Below are 18057 nucleotides of genomic sequence, written 5' to 3' on the forward strand. Positions count from 1 at the left end.
ACAATACACAGGTAGTATTTGTTTATTATACAACATTGGAACGTCCTGTAATAATATGGGGTATGAGCTGACCTAATGGAACACCAGGACCAAGACATTCTGCCTTCTCAGCTTTGGCCGGCTTCCCTTTCTGTCCCGGGAGGTTCATTTCCTAGCAGGTGGAGTTATCTGTCAAATAGCACAACTCTTCTAGATGTTAGGACTCATTGCTGTATCATAAATAATATTGCTGGCTCTTTAATATAATCATATCTGGAGCATTGTGACAATTGTCATTGTGCATAGAAAAAAGATACAGCATTGGCATTTTTGGTAAAGGATTACATCCCCATGCTGGTGTAACAGGGACAGAGATCTATACAGCGTCCATACATAAAAAAAAAAATAACAAACTCATATACTATTTTATATTATATTATGTATATTTATTATTTTTATTTAATAATAAATTAATAATATTTTGTAAATATTTTATAACATTTTGTAATGAATATTTTGTAAATAAAGGTACATTTACCAGTAGCTACCATTTCAATGTATGGCAACTTTTGGGACACCCTGTGTTTAAAGTGTCACTAAGGGCTCATTTACACCCGCTTCGGCTTCAACACACATTAACGGCTAATTTACACTTGCTTTAAAACAAGTCTTTGGACAGGCTTTGTTAAAGGGGTTGTAAAGGTTCATGTTTTTTCACCTTAATGCATCCTATGCATTAAGGTGAAAAAACACCTGTCAGTGCCCCGACCCCCAGCCCCCCAGTTTTTCTTAGCTGAACCCTCGAACTTGTCCCATGGGGATGCGCCGTCTCTCGGCTAGGAGGTTCTCGGCTGTTGATTGGATAGATTGATAGCAGCGTAGCCATTGGCTCCCGCTGCTGTCAATCAGTCCAATGACGCGGCTGCCGGGTGCGGGGCCGAGTCCTGCATTCGGCGTCTATGGACACCGAATGCTGGACTCAGGAGCGCGCCTGCAAGGTAACCCCCCTGGGGAGAGCGCTTCTCCGGGGGTTATCTAATGTGGGGAGGAGCCGAGAGAACCACAGAGGGAACCCAGAAGAACAGGATCGGGGCCACTCTGTGCAAAACTAGCTGCACAGTGGAGGTAAGTATGATATGTTTGTTATTTAAAAAAAAAAGGAACCTTTAGTATCACCTTAACCTCCCTGGCGGTATGATTATTTCATATTTTTGCGTCTCAAAGCGGTACCATTATTTTGCATAGAAATTTGGCGTTTTATATTGTAGGCCTGTAATTCTTAACAATAACACACTTAAATCTGTCCACCAAGAGTCTAGTAGATATCCCAGGTACGATGAAGTTTAAAACACAAAATCATAAATTATAATATAATAAATAAATATAAATAATTATTCAAAATAATAATATAATAATAATAAAATACATTTCCCCACGATTCACTATCGCTCAATTCTGCAAGTGTTCTAATTTACTATTGCTGTTTTCTAGCTGGTCTAAAGCCACTTTTGACATAAAGGGACACTTTTTGGTTGCTATGGACTGTGTCCCATTGGGGAGATTTCTCTTCACTTCCTGTCCCATAACCAAAACAGAAAATGAGAGGAAATCCCTCCAAAGTGAGGGAATCCCACCTTGTCCCCACTGGAAGATTTCCCATCTGGTCCAATTATTTTTTTCTTTTACTTTCAATGATAATTGTAAACAAGACAAATAGAGAGGGTGAATCTCCCTAAAGCCGGGTACACAAACAACTGACAGCTCCGGTCGGCGCTGCTGTACTAACCATTCGATATTAATTCAGCGATCTCCCCCGCTGAGCTATTGTGTTCTGACAGGGGGACGGCGCCCCCACCAGAACACTTTGATCGGCGCTCTCTGCCATTGGCTGAGAGCGCTGATCGGGAGTCGGTCAGCTGCTGGTTTTCCAGCATGCTCCTCCGCAGCCCGACATACACACAGGCAGAATGTTGGCTGTTTTTTTTTTTTTGAACCGGCAAATATCTCCCGACATTCTGGCAGTGTGTACGGGGCTTAAGGTTCCATTCACACCTGAGCGTAGCGTAGCGACAGCTGCTGCATCGTGTTTTTTTTAAGCTTTTCTTTTTGTGGAGCATTTTTGGAGCGGCACCATTCATTTGAATGGGCCTCCCTCCGTTCCAAAAACGCTCCAAAAAAGCTCATGTACCAAATCTTGGCACAGAGCCAGAAGCATTTGCAGGGCAATTTTTACAGCAATTTTAGCACGTTTTGTTGCTTGACAATCGTGGCAAAATCGCACCATGTATGGGGTACTATTAAGAAATAATGGCATCGCAAACGCGTCCCGCGTTTTGCTGTGATTCTGGAAATGCGTGTTAATGAAGCCTTACGGGGGCACAGACAGCAATAAAACCTAGCTGGTGTTCTAATCCCTCTCCAGTCTATCCAAAAAAAAAAAAAAAAATTTTGCCTTTAGTGACACTTTAAATATTTGCTTTGTAGATGTTAATCAACAGAAAGGGGGAGTACTGCACTTATCTATAATGAAAAGGCACATTTTGTCAGCGAAGTCACTTGTGTGACATTAGTCATATATTGTACATTTCTATTTGAACAGAGACTGATTGCAGTTGATTTACTAAAGTAAAAACTATTAATTTTGCGAATAATCATCTAATAATGCACCAGTGAAAATCCTGTTTTTTGGTTGCCCATGCACACTATTGAGTAGTCAGCTTAGCTTCACCTAATTCACTAAGTTTGGTGAAAGCAGAACTCAATCCAAAAATAAAATAAAACTATACAGAAGAGATAGAAGGGATAACAAGAACAGTTTTGCTGTAATATTCAAGGCAAAGATTTCCCTTGCAGTACCTTCTCCTGCCACTAGATGTCCTCAGTCAGATGGTCAGCATCATTCAACCCACTTTCACTGATCCCAGGTTGTACCAGACCACTGGCCTATAATTGGGCAGCAAAAGGGGAGGAGGAAGAGTAATGAGGTCATCTCTTTGTTAATCTGCTTTCTCCTCCTATCAACATGCTCTTTGTCAGCACGTGAACTGATTGGCTCCTCATGCTGCTTCTTCCTCTCACACTCCAACCCTGCTATATGGGAACTATAATGGGGCAGATACCAGGTCAGATTCAAGAACTTACACTGCTTGCATTTAATGATAAATTTGTGGGGGAGATTTACTAAATCTAGAACATAAGCACTCTCTCACAACACAATCCGGTACAGCAGTGGATAGTAGCCAATCAGCTTCTAACTTCAGCTTGTTCAAAACCTGGAAGCTGCACCAGATTTTGCACCCTCCAGTTTTAGTAAATATCGGGTGTAAGTTATAAGAGAAGTATGGCCAAGGCTTTTTGGCTGTACTTCTCTTGTGGCTTATAGGAGCTCTGGAATGATCCCAACAATATTGTCTGGATCCATCCAGCTGTCTGATGGACAGCTGGCTCCAGTGTGGCTGAGAACCAGAGCCAGCTGTGCACCCTCTCCCCAGTCCAGTGCTCCAGCTAGTGCTGGAGGAGCAGAACAGAAAGTGGTGACTGACGGTCAGTGGTCTCCCCTCTGAGCAGACCAAGAACTCAGATATCAGCGGTCATTGGTTCACTCAGTTCTTGGTCTTAGAGCCGACGTGGGGCAGCTCCAGCATTACACAGATGTTGCAGCATAGAAGTGAGTATGGATGTTTTTTTCTTTTTTTACATCCCCATAGGTCTCCTTTAAATATATTTTAATGTTTGTTCCTTAGATGTGTGTGTTATTTTGTTCCTTTTTTTGCATTGTTTTTTCATTGGGGGAGGTGGTGAGAGTCTAGCCTTTAAGCAGACCTTGTCTTTTGATTCAAAGTCCTCTCTATCTGCTGAACAGTCTCTACTCCTTTAGTAAATCAACCTCATTGTTTTCAGAAGGTGAATGGAATGATCACAATCTGTAGAACGCATGGTACTCTGTGAATACTTTGTGCTATTTTTATATCTTATTTTTCATAATTAACTGAGGTCAGCATGTGTAAGGCTAAATGTTGTTAGAAACATCGGAGTTAATTGCATAACATATTTCTTTTACAGTTGGCTTGGTCTGGTTTTAAAGAAGAATCTAACGTTACGTTGAAATGGCCTTTGTGGGGATCCGTGTTTTGTTTGGGCTAGCCGTCGTGTACACCATTAGCGTGGTGGAATCTCTGCAGCCACAAGCAAGAGTCCTCCTGACGCTCAACGGTAAGATATATAAGCCGCATCTACAAAGGTTAAAAGCACTGGCTATCATTTCATATGGTGTGAGAGCAAATGTCAGTTCTGGGCAAGGAAAAAAAATCTTTGAAAAATGATGTGTAGATATCCAATCTGAAACGAGAGCTATACATTAATGTATAAATCATAGTCAGGGGGGAAGTGTGGAGCAGATAGTCATGCTAGCATAACACGCCTAGTCATTGCAATGTCTGCTTTTGATTGATATTTCTGCTACTGCGTGTTGGATTTGATTCAAGGTTATAACGAGACGTATAGTGTACATTGCATTCAAGTAGGCAGTCTAGACTTGGCAGGGTTCTGACGCTTAATATTAAATCAAGTTTTACATTATGAAAAAGACAAACATTCCTAAAACCTGAATACACTTTGGGGAAATCTACAGTATGTATGAAGAAAGCCCAGGAACAGAAATGTTGAACAAAAGAATGATTTGAGTTTGAAACCTTTCACTTTACGTCAAACCTAAGCCTTTTAGAATAAATGCTTTTCTTTAAGTATGTGGGTTATTGCACTATTGTTTTTTTTTCTGAGCAGTGTGCAGATTGTCTCCAACCGTAAAACTGGCCGCATTATATAATGTTAGCCCTATTAGATCAGCAATATTTACCAATAATTGTATAGCGTGAGGGCATACTATTATTTATTCGTTACTAATATTTATACAGGTACAGATATTGCACCTTACTTGCATATATCCACTAAGGTCACGTTACTTACCAGTATGTCTTTGGAACAGCTTTTCTCAACCTTTTCAACACAGAGGAACCCTTGAAATAACTTTCTGGACTCAAGGAACCCCTGCTACAATTGCTATATCCACAAGTCATGATACATTAGTGTGATGGTCAGTGGGAAGAATGCTCCTTAAACTTGTGGTCATTGGGAAGAATTACCCCCTTACAGATAGCTAAAAAGATCAATGGTGTCAGTGGGAACTTATCTGAGAGGCATAAATTGCTCATAGCTCAAGGAACCCCTAGAAACTTGTGGAGGAACCCAAGGGTTCCATGGAACCTTGCCTTAGAAAATGGGAGGAAGGCACAGGGAATACATGAAAACACCCTGCAGGCAGTGTTATTATTGGGATTTGAACTGGTGATGCTAGGGCTGTAAGGCAGAAGTGCTAACCACTATGCTTCTTGACTTTTTATAAAATAAATTGATTGCCTTTGGCTTACACACTACAAAGATGATGGTGAATCTGAAATAGACTCAATATATAGTAAAATATTATTGTAATTTGTGTGGCCAGCATAAGTGTATATTAACTTTTCTACACCCATTCATAAATGGATTTTTCTTTATCCGTTAATGGATCCAGCCCCTTCTTGAACCTCCGGAAAGTATGAAGTGCAAACACAAAATAAAATACATAGAAACGCAGTGACCATGTTTTACGTATTTCAACTGGGAAACACTTTTTCTTATTTATCTGCTTATTGCTAGTGTAGGGAGGAGGCATGGCAGGGTAATTATACATGTCTGGGGGTGGACTTTAAAACAGATTATGCTACAGGACACACATTAATGTCTTTACTTTTACAGATGATATTAACAAACAAGTACCTAGCGTGTAATTGTATATATCATTGTATCTCCCTTTGCTTAAAAACATAATTATTAGTAATTTTGGCATGTTGTATTATTTGTCATGTTGTATTATATTTTTGGCATGTTATTATTATTTGTTGGGATTTCCAGCTTTACCATAATTAGCCTTGAAAATGTCCTCTCCCCCTCCTAACACCTATACTGACTAACCTGCTTAAAACTTACCTATTTTCAGCCTGCTCTGGTCTGGTCATGTGATCTCCCCTATGTCAGCCAGCGGCAGCTGCAGGGGAGCTAGCGCTTCACAATGGCTGCTAAAGTTTGGAGTGGTTATGTCACCCATAGGCTCCTAAGGCCCATCCGTTGTTGGCGCTTCCTCCTCTCTACTGCACATGGAGAGGAGGAAGCGTACCAATAGGTACGTTTTATGCAGGTTAATCATTATAGGTGTTAGGAGAGAAAGGGGGCATTTTCAAGGCAGGATCATGTGACAAGACCAGAGCAGGCTGAAAAATTGTAAATGTATACATCATTTTTACACAGGTTATTCAGCATAGGTGTTAGGAGATGGCGGGGGCCATTTTTAAGACTAGTTAAGCAGTTGTAAAGGCAGAAGGTTTTTTTAGACTTACTTCATTCTATGCAGTAAGATATAAAAACCTTATGCATGCAACTTCCCCCGCAGACCTCCTAAATACTTAGCTGAGCCTAATCTTGATCCAGTGATGTGCACGAGAACTGATGCTCTCTTGACTCTCTCGCACTCATCATTGGCTCCGATACAGCAGCAGGAGCCAATGGCTCCCTCTGCTGTCAATCAGAACCAGGGCTGAGCCCTGCTCTGTGCGTCTTATGGACACATAGAACATGGCTCTGGAGCGGGCAATCACGAGTGCCCCCATAGCAAGTGGCTTGCTATGGGGGCACTCGGCAGGGGGGAGGAGCCAAGAGTGTTACCGGGGGATACAAGAAGACTAAGATCGGGGGTTCTCTGTGCAAAAACATTGCACAGAGCAGGTAGGTATAACATGTTTGTTATTTTAAAACATAAAATAATGAACCTTTAATATCACTTTAGGTTTAAGCTGGAATTCCAATATAAGGCTTGTGAATTACAACCTGCTGTGAAGAAAATGCCCTTTATTTTTAAAATACACACTTGAGCCACATGAAGCTTTACTAATTAAACAATGTTTGTTACAAATGCAATGTCACTAACAGAACCTATGAAGGGTTTTTTTTTCTTGCTCCAGCTATAAAACAATTGTGATTTGCTTTAGCACTAATACTTTAAGCGTTTGCATAAACCAGGAGGTATGTAACTAAGTGTGCCATTTAAAGTATGTGTGGTAAGAACGCTGTAATGTCTGTCAAATCCGATTTGGATTTTGAAACCCTACATTTATCCATTCACCCAATTACTCCCTGCTCAGCCCAGAAGTGCCTAGAAAGCTGCTCTCTAATGGAGTGTGTTTTGCATGAAAATCAGCTCAGTGGCTTCCCACTGCTGAATATATTTATGAGCTGCTATGTCTGCTGCCACATAAGGTGAAGTGAGAACAGTAACACTGATTATTAGCCAAGTCACTTGATTAATTCCATCATTTAGTCTTTGTCTAACCTGCAACTTTCTCCTGAAAGGCCAATGCTATCTTTAGATGAAAGGCTTCTATCGGTACAAAGTAATTATGCACTTGAAGGAAAATTCGAAAAAAGAAAATAGTTCTGTTCAGTTTCTTCCTGCCTACACACTGACATGGCGTGAGCATGCGTCTGCCTGTGCTTCATATAACTTCAGTGTTATACATGCTTAAAGTGAACATGTCATGAGACAACTATAGGGGCTGCCATTGCTGACCTCATTTTGAAAATACATGTTGCCTGGTTGTCTGGTTTTAATCATTTCCGAGTCACTCACCTGGAACAGGAATGCTGATTAGGGGTGTCAGACAAAAGTCTAACTACATGGCAACCAACATTTTCAGCAGGAAAGGTTAAATTAGGCAGCCTCAGTGTATCCCTCATGATAGGATTCCTTTCTAGGTGAGCTATGACTTTACAAAATGTAAAAACTGAGGAGCTCTGGAGGAGGTTGTTGTACTAACTATGTGATTTTAGTACAGCAATCTCCCCACTGAGCTATTGTTTTATAACAGGGGTCTGCCCCCCCGCCAGAACACACCGGTCAGCGTTTTCAGTCATTGGCTGCGAGCACTGATCAGGTGCTGATCGACAGATGTTTTCCTGGCATGCCTAGTCTACAGAAGTCAGACGTTCATCCGGCTTCCATCGGACAGGCTACTGTACATATGTGTCCATGTGTACCAGGCCTAACTTCAGTTTGTGCAGAAACCCCCCTAATAACTGAGTCCCATCCCAATCCAGTGATGTGCACGAGAAACTCTCCCTCCTCATTGACTGAGACGTCAGCAAAGTGCCGTTGGCTCCTGCTGCTGGCAATCAAAGTCAATGAGCCAATGAGGAGAGAGAGGGGGCGGGGTCACGGCTCCGTGTCTGATTGGACACAGGGAACTGTGGCTCGGCTCAGGTGCCCCATAGCAAGCTGCTTGCTGTGAGGGCACTCAACTGGAGAGAGGGGCCAGGAGCGCCAAAGAGGGACCCGAGAAGAGGAAGATCGGGGCTGCTCTGTGCAAAACCTTTACACAGAGCAGGTAAGTAAGTTTTTTTTAACAAAAAAAAACAAACAAAACAAACAAGACTTTAGTATCACTTTAAGCATTGACAACAAAACCTGGAAGCTGTTTGCCAGATTTTGCATGCTGCAGTTTTATTAAACCCTCACCCCCGTAGTGTGTGTCTAAGCCAAAAAGTAATATATTACAAATTTACTATTTCTCACTCACCTTTCTGTATCAGGACAACAGAACCAAAATAGGGCCATAAAACCCTGCTTTTCTGCTATGGTCCATAATATACAGGGGCATGGTTCTGTAGTCTTCAGAGCGATTACATAACAGTCTGGCAAAGAGCACAGGAAGTTATCAGTTCACAAGATTTCTGGCTAGATCAACAAGTATTTCTTATCTTACCAAACAGAATCAGATGATTCCTCCTCCTACCAGGTTGACAGAAGCCTCAGACTGTGCTGCCCAATGGGCTATTCCCCTCTCAAAATCTCAGTATGCATACTTCCCTACCCAGAAGTTCAGGGAAGCGGCACAGAGCACTGCGGAGCTAGTGGCTGGGAACAGATAAAAAAATGTTGGCCAAAAGTATTCACTTCACCACATACTGCTGATTGTTTCACTTAACAGGTTGGGATTAAAGCGGCATTAAACCCAAAAATAAAACTGTTATATATTGCAGCTTACCATATATGGTGGCTGCATTTGTTTTTCTTTTTTCAGGCTTTTTTCCCTTTATTCCACCCATTGATTCGACTGGTAACTCATCTTCTGTCTTAAATTGCATGTATTTGGGATGAAGTAGTAAAGCAGACACCTGTGGACAACAGCATTGTCAGACTGGGGATACATTCTAAGCAGTTTTCTTCCTTTTGGGATAAAAGGTTTACATACATGAATAAAAGCTGGCCATTGTAAGCACCCCTGTCAGTGATAAATAGTTTGTCTCAAGCCTCTAACTGCTAAGTAAAAGGTTGAAAAATAACATACTTACTGGATGAATCACCAGGTGAAAAATTAAAAAGGAAAAAAGGGCTCATGTACACTATAGCTTCTAAACTTGAGTTTAGGAGCTTTTGGCGTTTTTTTGACAAAGTTCCTAAACTCAACTCCATAAAAGCCTATGTGTCAATGTACACATTGGGGGTTATTTCCGAAAAGGTGAATCCACTTTGCACTACAAGTGCAAAGTGCACTTGAAATTGCACTGAAAGTGCACTTGGAAGTGCAGTCGCTGTAAATCTGAGGGGTAGATCTGAAATGAGGGGAAGCTCTGCTGATTTTATTATCCAATCATGTGCAAGCTAAAATGCTTTTTTTTTAAATTTTCCTTGCATGTCCCCCTTGGATCTACACCGACTGCACTTCCAAGTGCACTTGTAGTGCAAAGTGGATTTGCCTTTAGTAAATAACCCCCATAGGCTTTAGGAGTTTAGGAGCTGCTGTGGTTAAGGGAGCTTCAATCTCCTTCAACCTCCCTCTCCTGAATGCGGAAGAATCGCATTCAGCATAGGAACGTTTTGGACTGCCGGCCTCAAATTTGCGGTAAAATCATGGCTTAATTTTGCCGCGTTTTCCCGCGGCTGGCGGTCAACCTAGTCTGTGTGTATATAAGACCTGAAAAATAAAACAAATGCAGATACCACATCTCAGAATTACTAACCTGCAATTTAATATATTTTTGTTTTTAGGATTAATACCACTTTAATTAAAGAACTGAGCATTTATTACTACTTTAACAAATCAAAAGGGACCAAGTAAGAGAAGTTAATGGTTGATTTAGATACGCTTTAAGAGTTGACATACACAGGCACATATTTTGTGGTTATTGATAATTGCGGTGTGTGTATGATCTGGAAGGAATGGAAGCAGACTGGTTCAATAGTAGTCCATTATGTGGCACATTTGGTGGAATTAGCTTTTTGTAGATTATTCTCTGTTGTGAGTGTTTAACAGAAAGTTGGCACTGAATGTACAGCCAGCTCTGGTATGCTGGTCGTCTGTGCAGTTTATGGATGGGCTTCTGTGCAATCAAGTTGCTTGCATGGGGTGCAGTAAAATTATACACAAGGGAGCTCTTTAGAAGCTTTATTGATTTTACAGTGTAGCCTAGGCCCTTTCCTTCCTAGAAGCTGCCTGACTGAAATGAACATGCTTCTTTTACTATCTTCTTCATTACTGATACATATTAAAAAGGCCCGGCTCATCCTTCTGATATGAAGGTTACTGGGAAGTCTAATGTGAGGAGCGGAGGAGTGTGATAGTTAATGTGTAGAGGGTACAATTGTTCAGCCATGAGCTTTCCTGCTGAGCCAAGGTCACTAATTGATTGCTGACCGAAATTAAAGCTTTTAATATGCCTAAAACATTCTGGGTGAACCGCATTAGAACAGGTAATAGATTGCCAAAGCTCTACTGAGAAGGCAGGGGAAGTACATTTTATGGAGCTTCTATTTTGAGCTAAATGTCAAAGAGTGAATAGCGATAGCAGACGTTCATTAACTACTTTGTAATCCTTCTCGGGTGTATTTCTTCTCTAGAAATCAGTATGTGCTCTAAAATTTTTTTTTTTTGCTGGTCTGGACGTTTACTAGGATATATAATACAAGTCACAAATTAGCAAAAACACTCTATACCCCTAACACACAGAAATCGCAGATCAGAAGGATTACGTGTTTGGGAAATGAAACCTTTACTCTTAAAGAGTCTCAAGAAGTATACTACAAATTGGATTACGGACTTGAACAATTCTCTGTCTTTCCAGCTATTGAGAACAGTTGAAAAAGAGATCCGGGTGAAAGTGCTTTGTAAATCAGAGGTGTTATAAGAGAAAAGAGATAAAAGGCTCTTAGACCGGAACCTGCTCTAGAAAAAATGGCAACAATAATTATACAGCAGAGTGGAGTGAGAAAGGTATCTTTGGTTGCTTTTCTGATTGCCAGTGTCTGCACATTTCAGACATTCTATACTTAAAACATCTCCGTTTTAATTAGAGTGACAACTAAAAGTGAGTGGTATTTATAATAGGAGTCAAATGCCCTCATAAATGATCTGCATGTTCAATTGTTCGGAAGAACAAGAAAGGAGACAAAGGTCAGCCATATCTGCACAGCCTATTATTCCGGGTAAGTTAGGCATTACTAATTCAACAACAGACTGGCCTTCTTGTGCCTAGGCTGCTTTTTCTGATTAGAGGTCTATCTAAAGGCCTATTCATCTTTGTTATCTATACATAAAATTGGTTCTAAGTGTTCTCTTAAGGATACAGAGAGGAATTTTGATTACTAATTGCTTCTTGAGCTACATACCATTTTTAATTAGACCTCAAGATGTTTATTTGTTTTTTTCTAAATTAAAAAAAAAATTGTATATATTATAGTTAGCATTTCCACAATTTTCTTGTGCAATGTTAGAAATGTAGAAAACACCATTATGGTTGTAGCATTTGGCTTTAAAACAAATAATAATTTAATAAAATCAAAAGGACATTTTATAATAATATGTATTCAAGGAATTAAAAAGAATTGTGATGATAAATACATTGTTAGAAGAAAAATTGAGATTAGGGCTGCATGTTAAAATACATTTATGTTTTGTTGATTTTTCCCACATCAACATAATTAAAGGAATTAGGCGCCTTCGTATTTTCACATTGCAAAATTTCATTAAAGTCTCCTGTACAAAGGCAGAATACACTTGACCTGTGGCCTCTCCTAAGCCTGGGTGTGTGAGTGGTGTGGCTAATCAGCAATAAGATGGCTTTCCAAGCATAGGAGTTTCTCAATGGTATTTGCTTTCTATATTAACTGCATCATGAGTTTGGATGTGTGCCATAACATGCAGCATGTATACATATCAGTGAGGTCAGAGAACGCAGGGCACTGCTGATATACATACTCTGTCACTTGGAATTCTTTTCAAGTGGCTGGAAGAAGTTTTTTTAAAATCAGCAGTACTTATTTTCTAGACTGCTGGGAATTCAGTATAGGAGAAAAGAGTAGTGTGATTAAATATTTTTTTTGGGAGACCTCCATAAAAACACAGGTCATTTGAGAGATGACATTGGGCTTATGGATAAAGATGGAAGTATAACAAGTGACTTTACTGCCCCTGTTTTTTTTTTTTTGCTGAAATTTTAATTTTGCAGGTTTCTTTGTGTTGAGTTTCCTTTTCCACAGGTATTATAAATGTTAAGATAAAAAAACAAAATAATAAATACATGCTGCCTATAGTAACCAATACGTCTTCAGTAGCTTTTTTCTCCATTGATTGTTTTAGATGTCGTAAGTGGTTTCCCAGTTTCCCTTTTGTGGCTGTAAACCCCAGTCATGACATTTGAACAAGGCACATATATCTGTAAGGATAGTCTGGGAGACATTTTCCGGTCCAAAAAAAAAAATGGCCGACATTCGGCCTGTGTGTATATCGGTCTATTTGACAGAAGCTGGCCATTTGACTGGCTTCTTTCGGATGAGCATGCTGGAAAGCCAGCAACTGACTGACTCCCAATCAGTGCTTTCAGCCAATGGCAGAGAGCGCTGATCAAAGTGTTCTGGCGGGGGGGCGCGGGGGGGCACCCCCTGTCAGAACACAACAGCTCAGTGGGGGAGATAGCTGAACTAACTTTGTATGGTTAATACCGTGGCTCTGACCAGAGCTGACTTTTTTTTACCTTCAACCAGCAGGGTTGAACGAAAAAAAACTAATAGTGTATACCTGGCTTTAGTGTAATTTCTCTCTGGTGCTTCGTTCCTCTGTTATCACGACACATGAGATAAATGTGGCGGGGAGGGAGATAAGCACACAGCTTGTCTATTCAGAATACAGCTCTGCACGTTCCTTCATTCCTCTGCCCATGTGGAGGGGGGGGTGTCCCTTTCCTCCAATCAGCTCTCACACAATGTATAGGAGCTGTAACTGCAGCTCTCCAACCCCTCCTCTGTACTCCCCACAGATGCAGAAGGAATTCATCACAATTGTGCTTTTTTGAAGGGATGTAGGGAAGAGAAGACTGCAGATAAACAAGTAAAACTTATGTTGGAGGATTTATTTAATCTCTTTTCACTTCACTGGGTATATGGGAGGGTTTACAACCACTTTAAGTAAACCTATTGCCTAGTACACGCGATCATAAAATCAAAAGAAAAATACTGCTTTCGGAGCAATCGTACGATAATCTGATCGTTAGTACACAGCTTTGGAGTGCCGATCATAACAGTTGATGCACAATTATCTGAAAATTTTTCTCATATGATACCAGAAAGTGTGATTCTCACCTAAACAGTACAGTGTTACTCCGAAAAAAATCGGAAGACCAAGACCACACATGCTCAGAAACTAACTAATACATTACAATATTATACAGCATATTACATTACTTCTGAACTTGTAATTTTCGTAACCTTAATAACCTCTTTATTTTTGATATGAGACTAGCATGCAAAAAAAAAGGCTAACCATTCATCCGATATTCTCATTGTGTGTACCAGGCTTAAGTCTTAATGTATAATTATGCAGTTATTCATTTTCTCAAAGTGTTACTAAACCCAGGACACTGTATTCACTATATCTAGTCTCCTACAGTACACAGAACATGGAAATGCATTTATTTTAGTAAATATAAACCGCTAAATACTTTTTCTCATCAGCAGTATATAGCAGTCTTGAGACTTCTATCAGTTTCTGGTTAAAGATTGTATGAGGAGTTTTTATTCTTCCTGGATTGTTTTATGAGGCTGCAGGACCCCTAACTCTCTGTTTGGACAGTGCTGATTGGCCCTGTGCTGATCACATGCACCCTCCCAAAAAAAACTCTCTAGCAGTACACACCAAACTGAGAATATGCAGAGTGACTCCAAAGGCTCTGTTCTATCAGGAGATGGATTGGGGGCAGTGGAAGAGGGGGAGGATCAGAGAAGATAGGATCAAACATCCTTTTTATACAATGCTAAGGATTAAAGCGGGGTTCCACCCAAATTTTGAACATTATCTCTATGCATTCTCTTCCTTGCCTAGATGCTGACATGCTGTGTAAAAAAATTTAAATCGCCGTAATTACCTTTTTTTTTCTAATCTTCTTAGCACTTCCTGGTTTTCCTCCCATGGGAGTAGGCGTGTTTCTAGCCTCTCCCAGACCTCCCACAGTCCCCTGGGAGCTAGTCTCAGGCTTCCCAGCATGCATTGTGCAAAAGCGTCATCACAACATCTCGGTGAATTGTGGGAGCACAGCATTCACAGCATCCAGGAAATACATGCTTGTTGGCTTCAAATGCCCACAATGAAGATGGAAACCGCCTTCAGTGAATTTTATAAGTTATTCTTTACAACGAAATCGGACACAGGCGGACTTATTACACAGAACATGTGAGTAGATAATTATGAGAAGAAAAGTTTGTGAATTAACTCCAAAAAAAAAAAACGATAGATAGGTGGACCCCCGCTTTAACCCCTTAGGTTCCACAGTGAGTATAACAAGCATGTTTTACTGCATATACAGACTGACTTTACTGTTGTGGGTTTAGTAACACTTTGAATACACCTATGCTTTTGGCTCTTTAACCACTTAAGGACCAGGCCTCTTTTTTAGATGTGTTGTTTACAAGTTAAAAACAGTTTTTTTGGCTAGAAAATTACTTAGAACCACCAAGCATTATACATTTTTTTTCAAACACCCTAGAGAATAAAACGGCGGTTGTTGCAATACTATCTGTTACACCGTATTTGCTCAGCAGTCTTACAAGCGCACTTTTTTTGGAAAAAAATACACTTTTTTTAATTAAAAAATAAGACAGTAAAGTCAGCCCAATTTTTTTTTATATTGTGAAAGATAATGTTATGCCGATTAAATATATAATTGATACCCAACGTGTCATGCTTCAAAATTGCACCCGCTCGTGGAATGGTGACAAACTTTTACCCTTAAAAATCTCCATAGGCGACGTTTAAAAAATTCTACAGGTTGCATGTTTTGCGTTACAGAGGAGGTCTAGGGCTAGAATTACTGGACTCGCTCTACAGATCGCGGCGATATCTCACGTGTGTGGTTTGAACACCGTTTTCATATGCGGGCACTACTCACTTATGCGTTCGCTTCTGCACGTGAGCTTGGCAGGATTTAAATTTTTTTTAAGGATTTAAGGATTTTTTTTCTTATTTATTTTACCTTTTATTTTTTATTTTTACACTGTTTTAAAAAAATAAAATAAAATTGTGTTACTTTTATTCCTATAAACATCCCTTGTAATAGAAAAAAAGCATGACAGGACCTCTTAAATATGAGATCTGGGGTCAAAAAGACCTCAGATCTCACATTTACACTAAAATGCAATAAAAAAAAAAAAAAATGATTTAAAAAAAATGGCCCTTTAAGTGCTATGGGCAGAAGTGAGGTTTTGACGTCGCTTCCGCCATGCAGTGTCATGGACACGGGTGGGGGCCATCTTCCCCTCACTCGTCTCCATGTACAGCCAGTGAGAGGACCGGATCACCTTCACCAGAGCGCAGCGGGAGGGGGGCCCCTCTCCCGCCGCCGATAAAAGTGATCTTGCGGCGAATCTGTCGCAGAGACCACTTTTGTCTTGTAGCCGACCGCCGACTGCTGGCCGAACACGGGGATACCGGGGTTATGGCAGCTAGCTGCTGCCATAACAACGATGTCCGTCCTCAAAATGAGGACGTATATCGGCGGTCGGCAAGTGGTTAAAATAATTTATTAGTAAGTAAAGGTTTTAAACAACAATCAAGCCCGACAGGCTGGTTGTACATAAGTGGATCAGTAGATTGACTTCTGCACAACTAGGGTGCCAATACATGGATCGAAATTCACCCAGTCCCTGCTGAACCGGCCGAATTTCGATCCATGTATACTCGGCTTTAGAGCGTATGTCAAGTTCTCATCCTCCAATAATATCTGAGCAGTAGCTCTACACCCTACTTCTGTTGTAGCAGACATTTTTCTTTTATTTACAGCTTACAGCACATAGATTCTACCCCCATTTGTCTGGATCCATGATGTTTTGCTGATTGTGTAACAGACTGGGGAGAAATGAATGCTTGGTCCCTAAAGACTGGTAGCCACAAAACCATTTTCACATTTTGTGGTCAGTAATACTCTAGGGAGAAGTCATGCTTTCTTTTAATTTCTTTTTTATCTCACTGCCAATTCATCAGCATCTTATGTAGCACGAATGGAATTTCTATTCACTAGCTGATCCATTTAATCTTTAACTTTCTCTAGCTTTGTGATAAGACCGCAATAACTAAACTTCAGCCTTCCTTATAAAGAAAGAAAGAGATTCTAGGATCAAAGAAATTGACTCAACCTGAGTTTTACAAAATTCAGGTTGGTTGTATCTCATTATTTGTTTTGTGTATTCATTTTTTTACTGTACCTGTTCTCATAGAGGATATAAAAATCCATAGCTAACAATATAAAGTCTGACAACAGTAGTAATGATACCAGATAGATGTCCTAAACCTTCCTGATTCTACTAAAAAGCGTTTGACTTTTTTAAAAAGATATTTCTATTTACTTCCTGTCTCAGAGCCATGGCCACAGGAAGTAAAGAATAGTCTCTCCAACTGGAGCAAAAAAAGAAAAAAAAAACAGGTTTTGATCCTTTTCTAGTTAATCCAAAACCAAAGAACGAAGGTTTGGCCTTAGATTGTTGACAATTTGTAAGTGTAATAAGGCCTTTTCACACCAGTGTTGAAAATAAGCGGGTGGGTCATGTTTTGAATCGCTTCCTGACTGCCTGTCAACGTCTCTCAAAAGTGTTAAAATAGAAAATGGATGGAGGTGTGTACACTGCAGCGTTAGCATTACCTCTCATGGTAGTGAGCCAAAAATAATGCTGCTTCCAGATTTCGGAAAGCTTTTATGCTTTGCAACCACCTCCATTGATGTCTATTGACACACACAAAGAGCACACCGTTGATGTGTGTTTAAGGTGCGATTACATAGTGTCAAAAGTGATCATTTCCCATTTTAGCCTCATAAAAAAGGGTATTTGACGAGTGACTGACGCAACTTGTCCAAAATGCTCATTAATACTACAGGTTCGTTAATGCATATTTAACCACTTCAATACCAGGAACTTAGACACCTTCCTGCCCAGGCCAATTTTCAGCTTTAATCGCTGTCGCAATTTGAATGACAATTGTGCGGTCATACAACACTGTACCCAAACAAATTTTTTATCATTTTGTTCCCAAAATAGAGCTTTCTTTTGGTGGTATTTGATCACCTCTGGGGTTTTTATTTTTGTGCAACAAATAAAAAAAGACCGAAATTTTTGAAAAAAACAAGTTTTTCTTTGTTTCTGTTAAAATTTTTTGTAAATAAGTACGTTTTCTTCTTCAATGATGGGCACTGATATGGCTGCACTGACGGGCACTGATAAGGCGGCACTGATGGGCACCGATGAGGTGGCACTGATGAGGTGGCACTGACGGGCACTGATGATGGGCACTGATAGGCGGCACTGATGGGCACTCATAGGCGGCACTGATGGGCACTCATAGGCGGCACTGATGGGCACTCATAGGTGGCATTGATGGGTACTTATGGGTGGCACTGATGGGTACTTATGGGTGGCACTGATAGGTGGCACGAATGGGCACTGATGGGCACGGA

General features: G+C 40.4%; 1 protein-coding gene across 3 annotated transcripts in view; it reads left to right on the forward strand.

Annotated features, from left to right (window-relative positions):
- Nucleotides 1–18057, forward strand: part of SEMA3C (semaphorin 3C) — a 189666-nt gene that overhangs the window by 7401 nt on the left and 164208 nt on the right. For all 3 annotated transcript variants that reach the window (XM_073619573.1, XM_073619571.1, XM_073619574.1), the window contains one exon: nt 4042–4191. In XM_073619573.1, coding sequence (XP_073475674.1) covers nt 4086–4191 — 106 coding nt within the window. In that variant the 5' untranslated portion in view covers nt 4042–4085. The remainder of the gene's footprint in view (nt 1–4041; nt 4192–18057) is intronic.

The sequence above is a fragment of the Aquarana catesbeiana genome, linkage group LG03 (genome assembly GCF_042186555.1).
Source record: "Aquarana catesbeiana isolate 2022-GZ linkage group LG03, ASM4218655v1, whole genome shotgun sequence".
In the NCBI taxonomy this organism is placed as follows: Eukaryota; Metazoa; Chordata; class Amphibia; order Anura; family Ranidae; genus Aquarana; species Aquarana catesbeiana.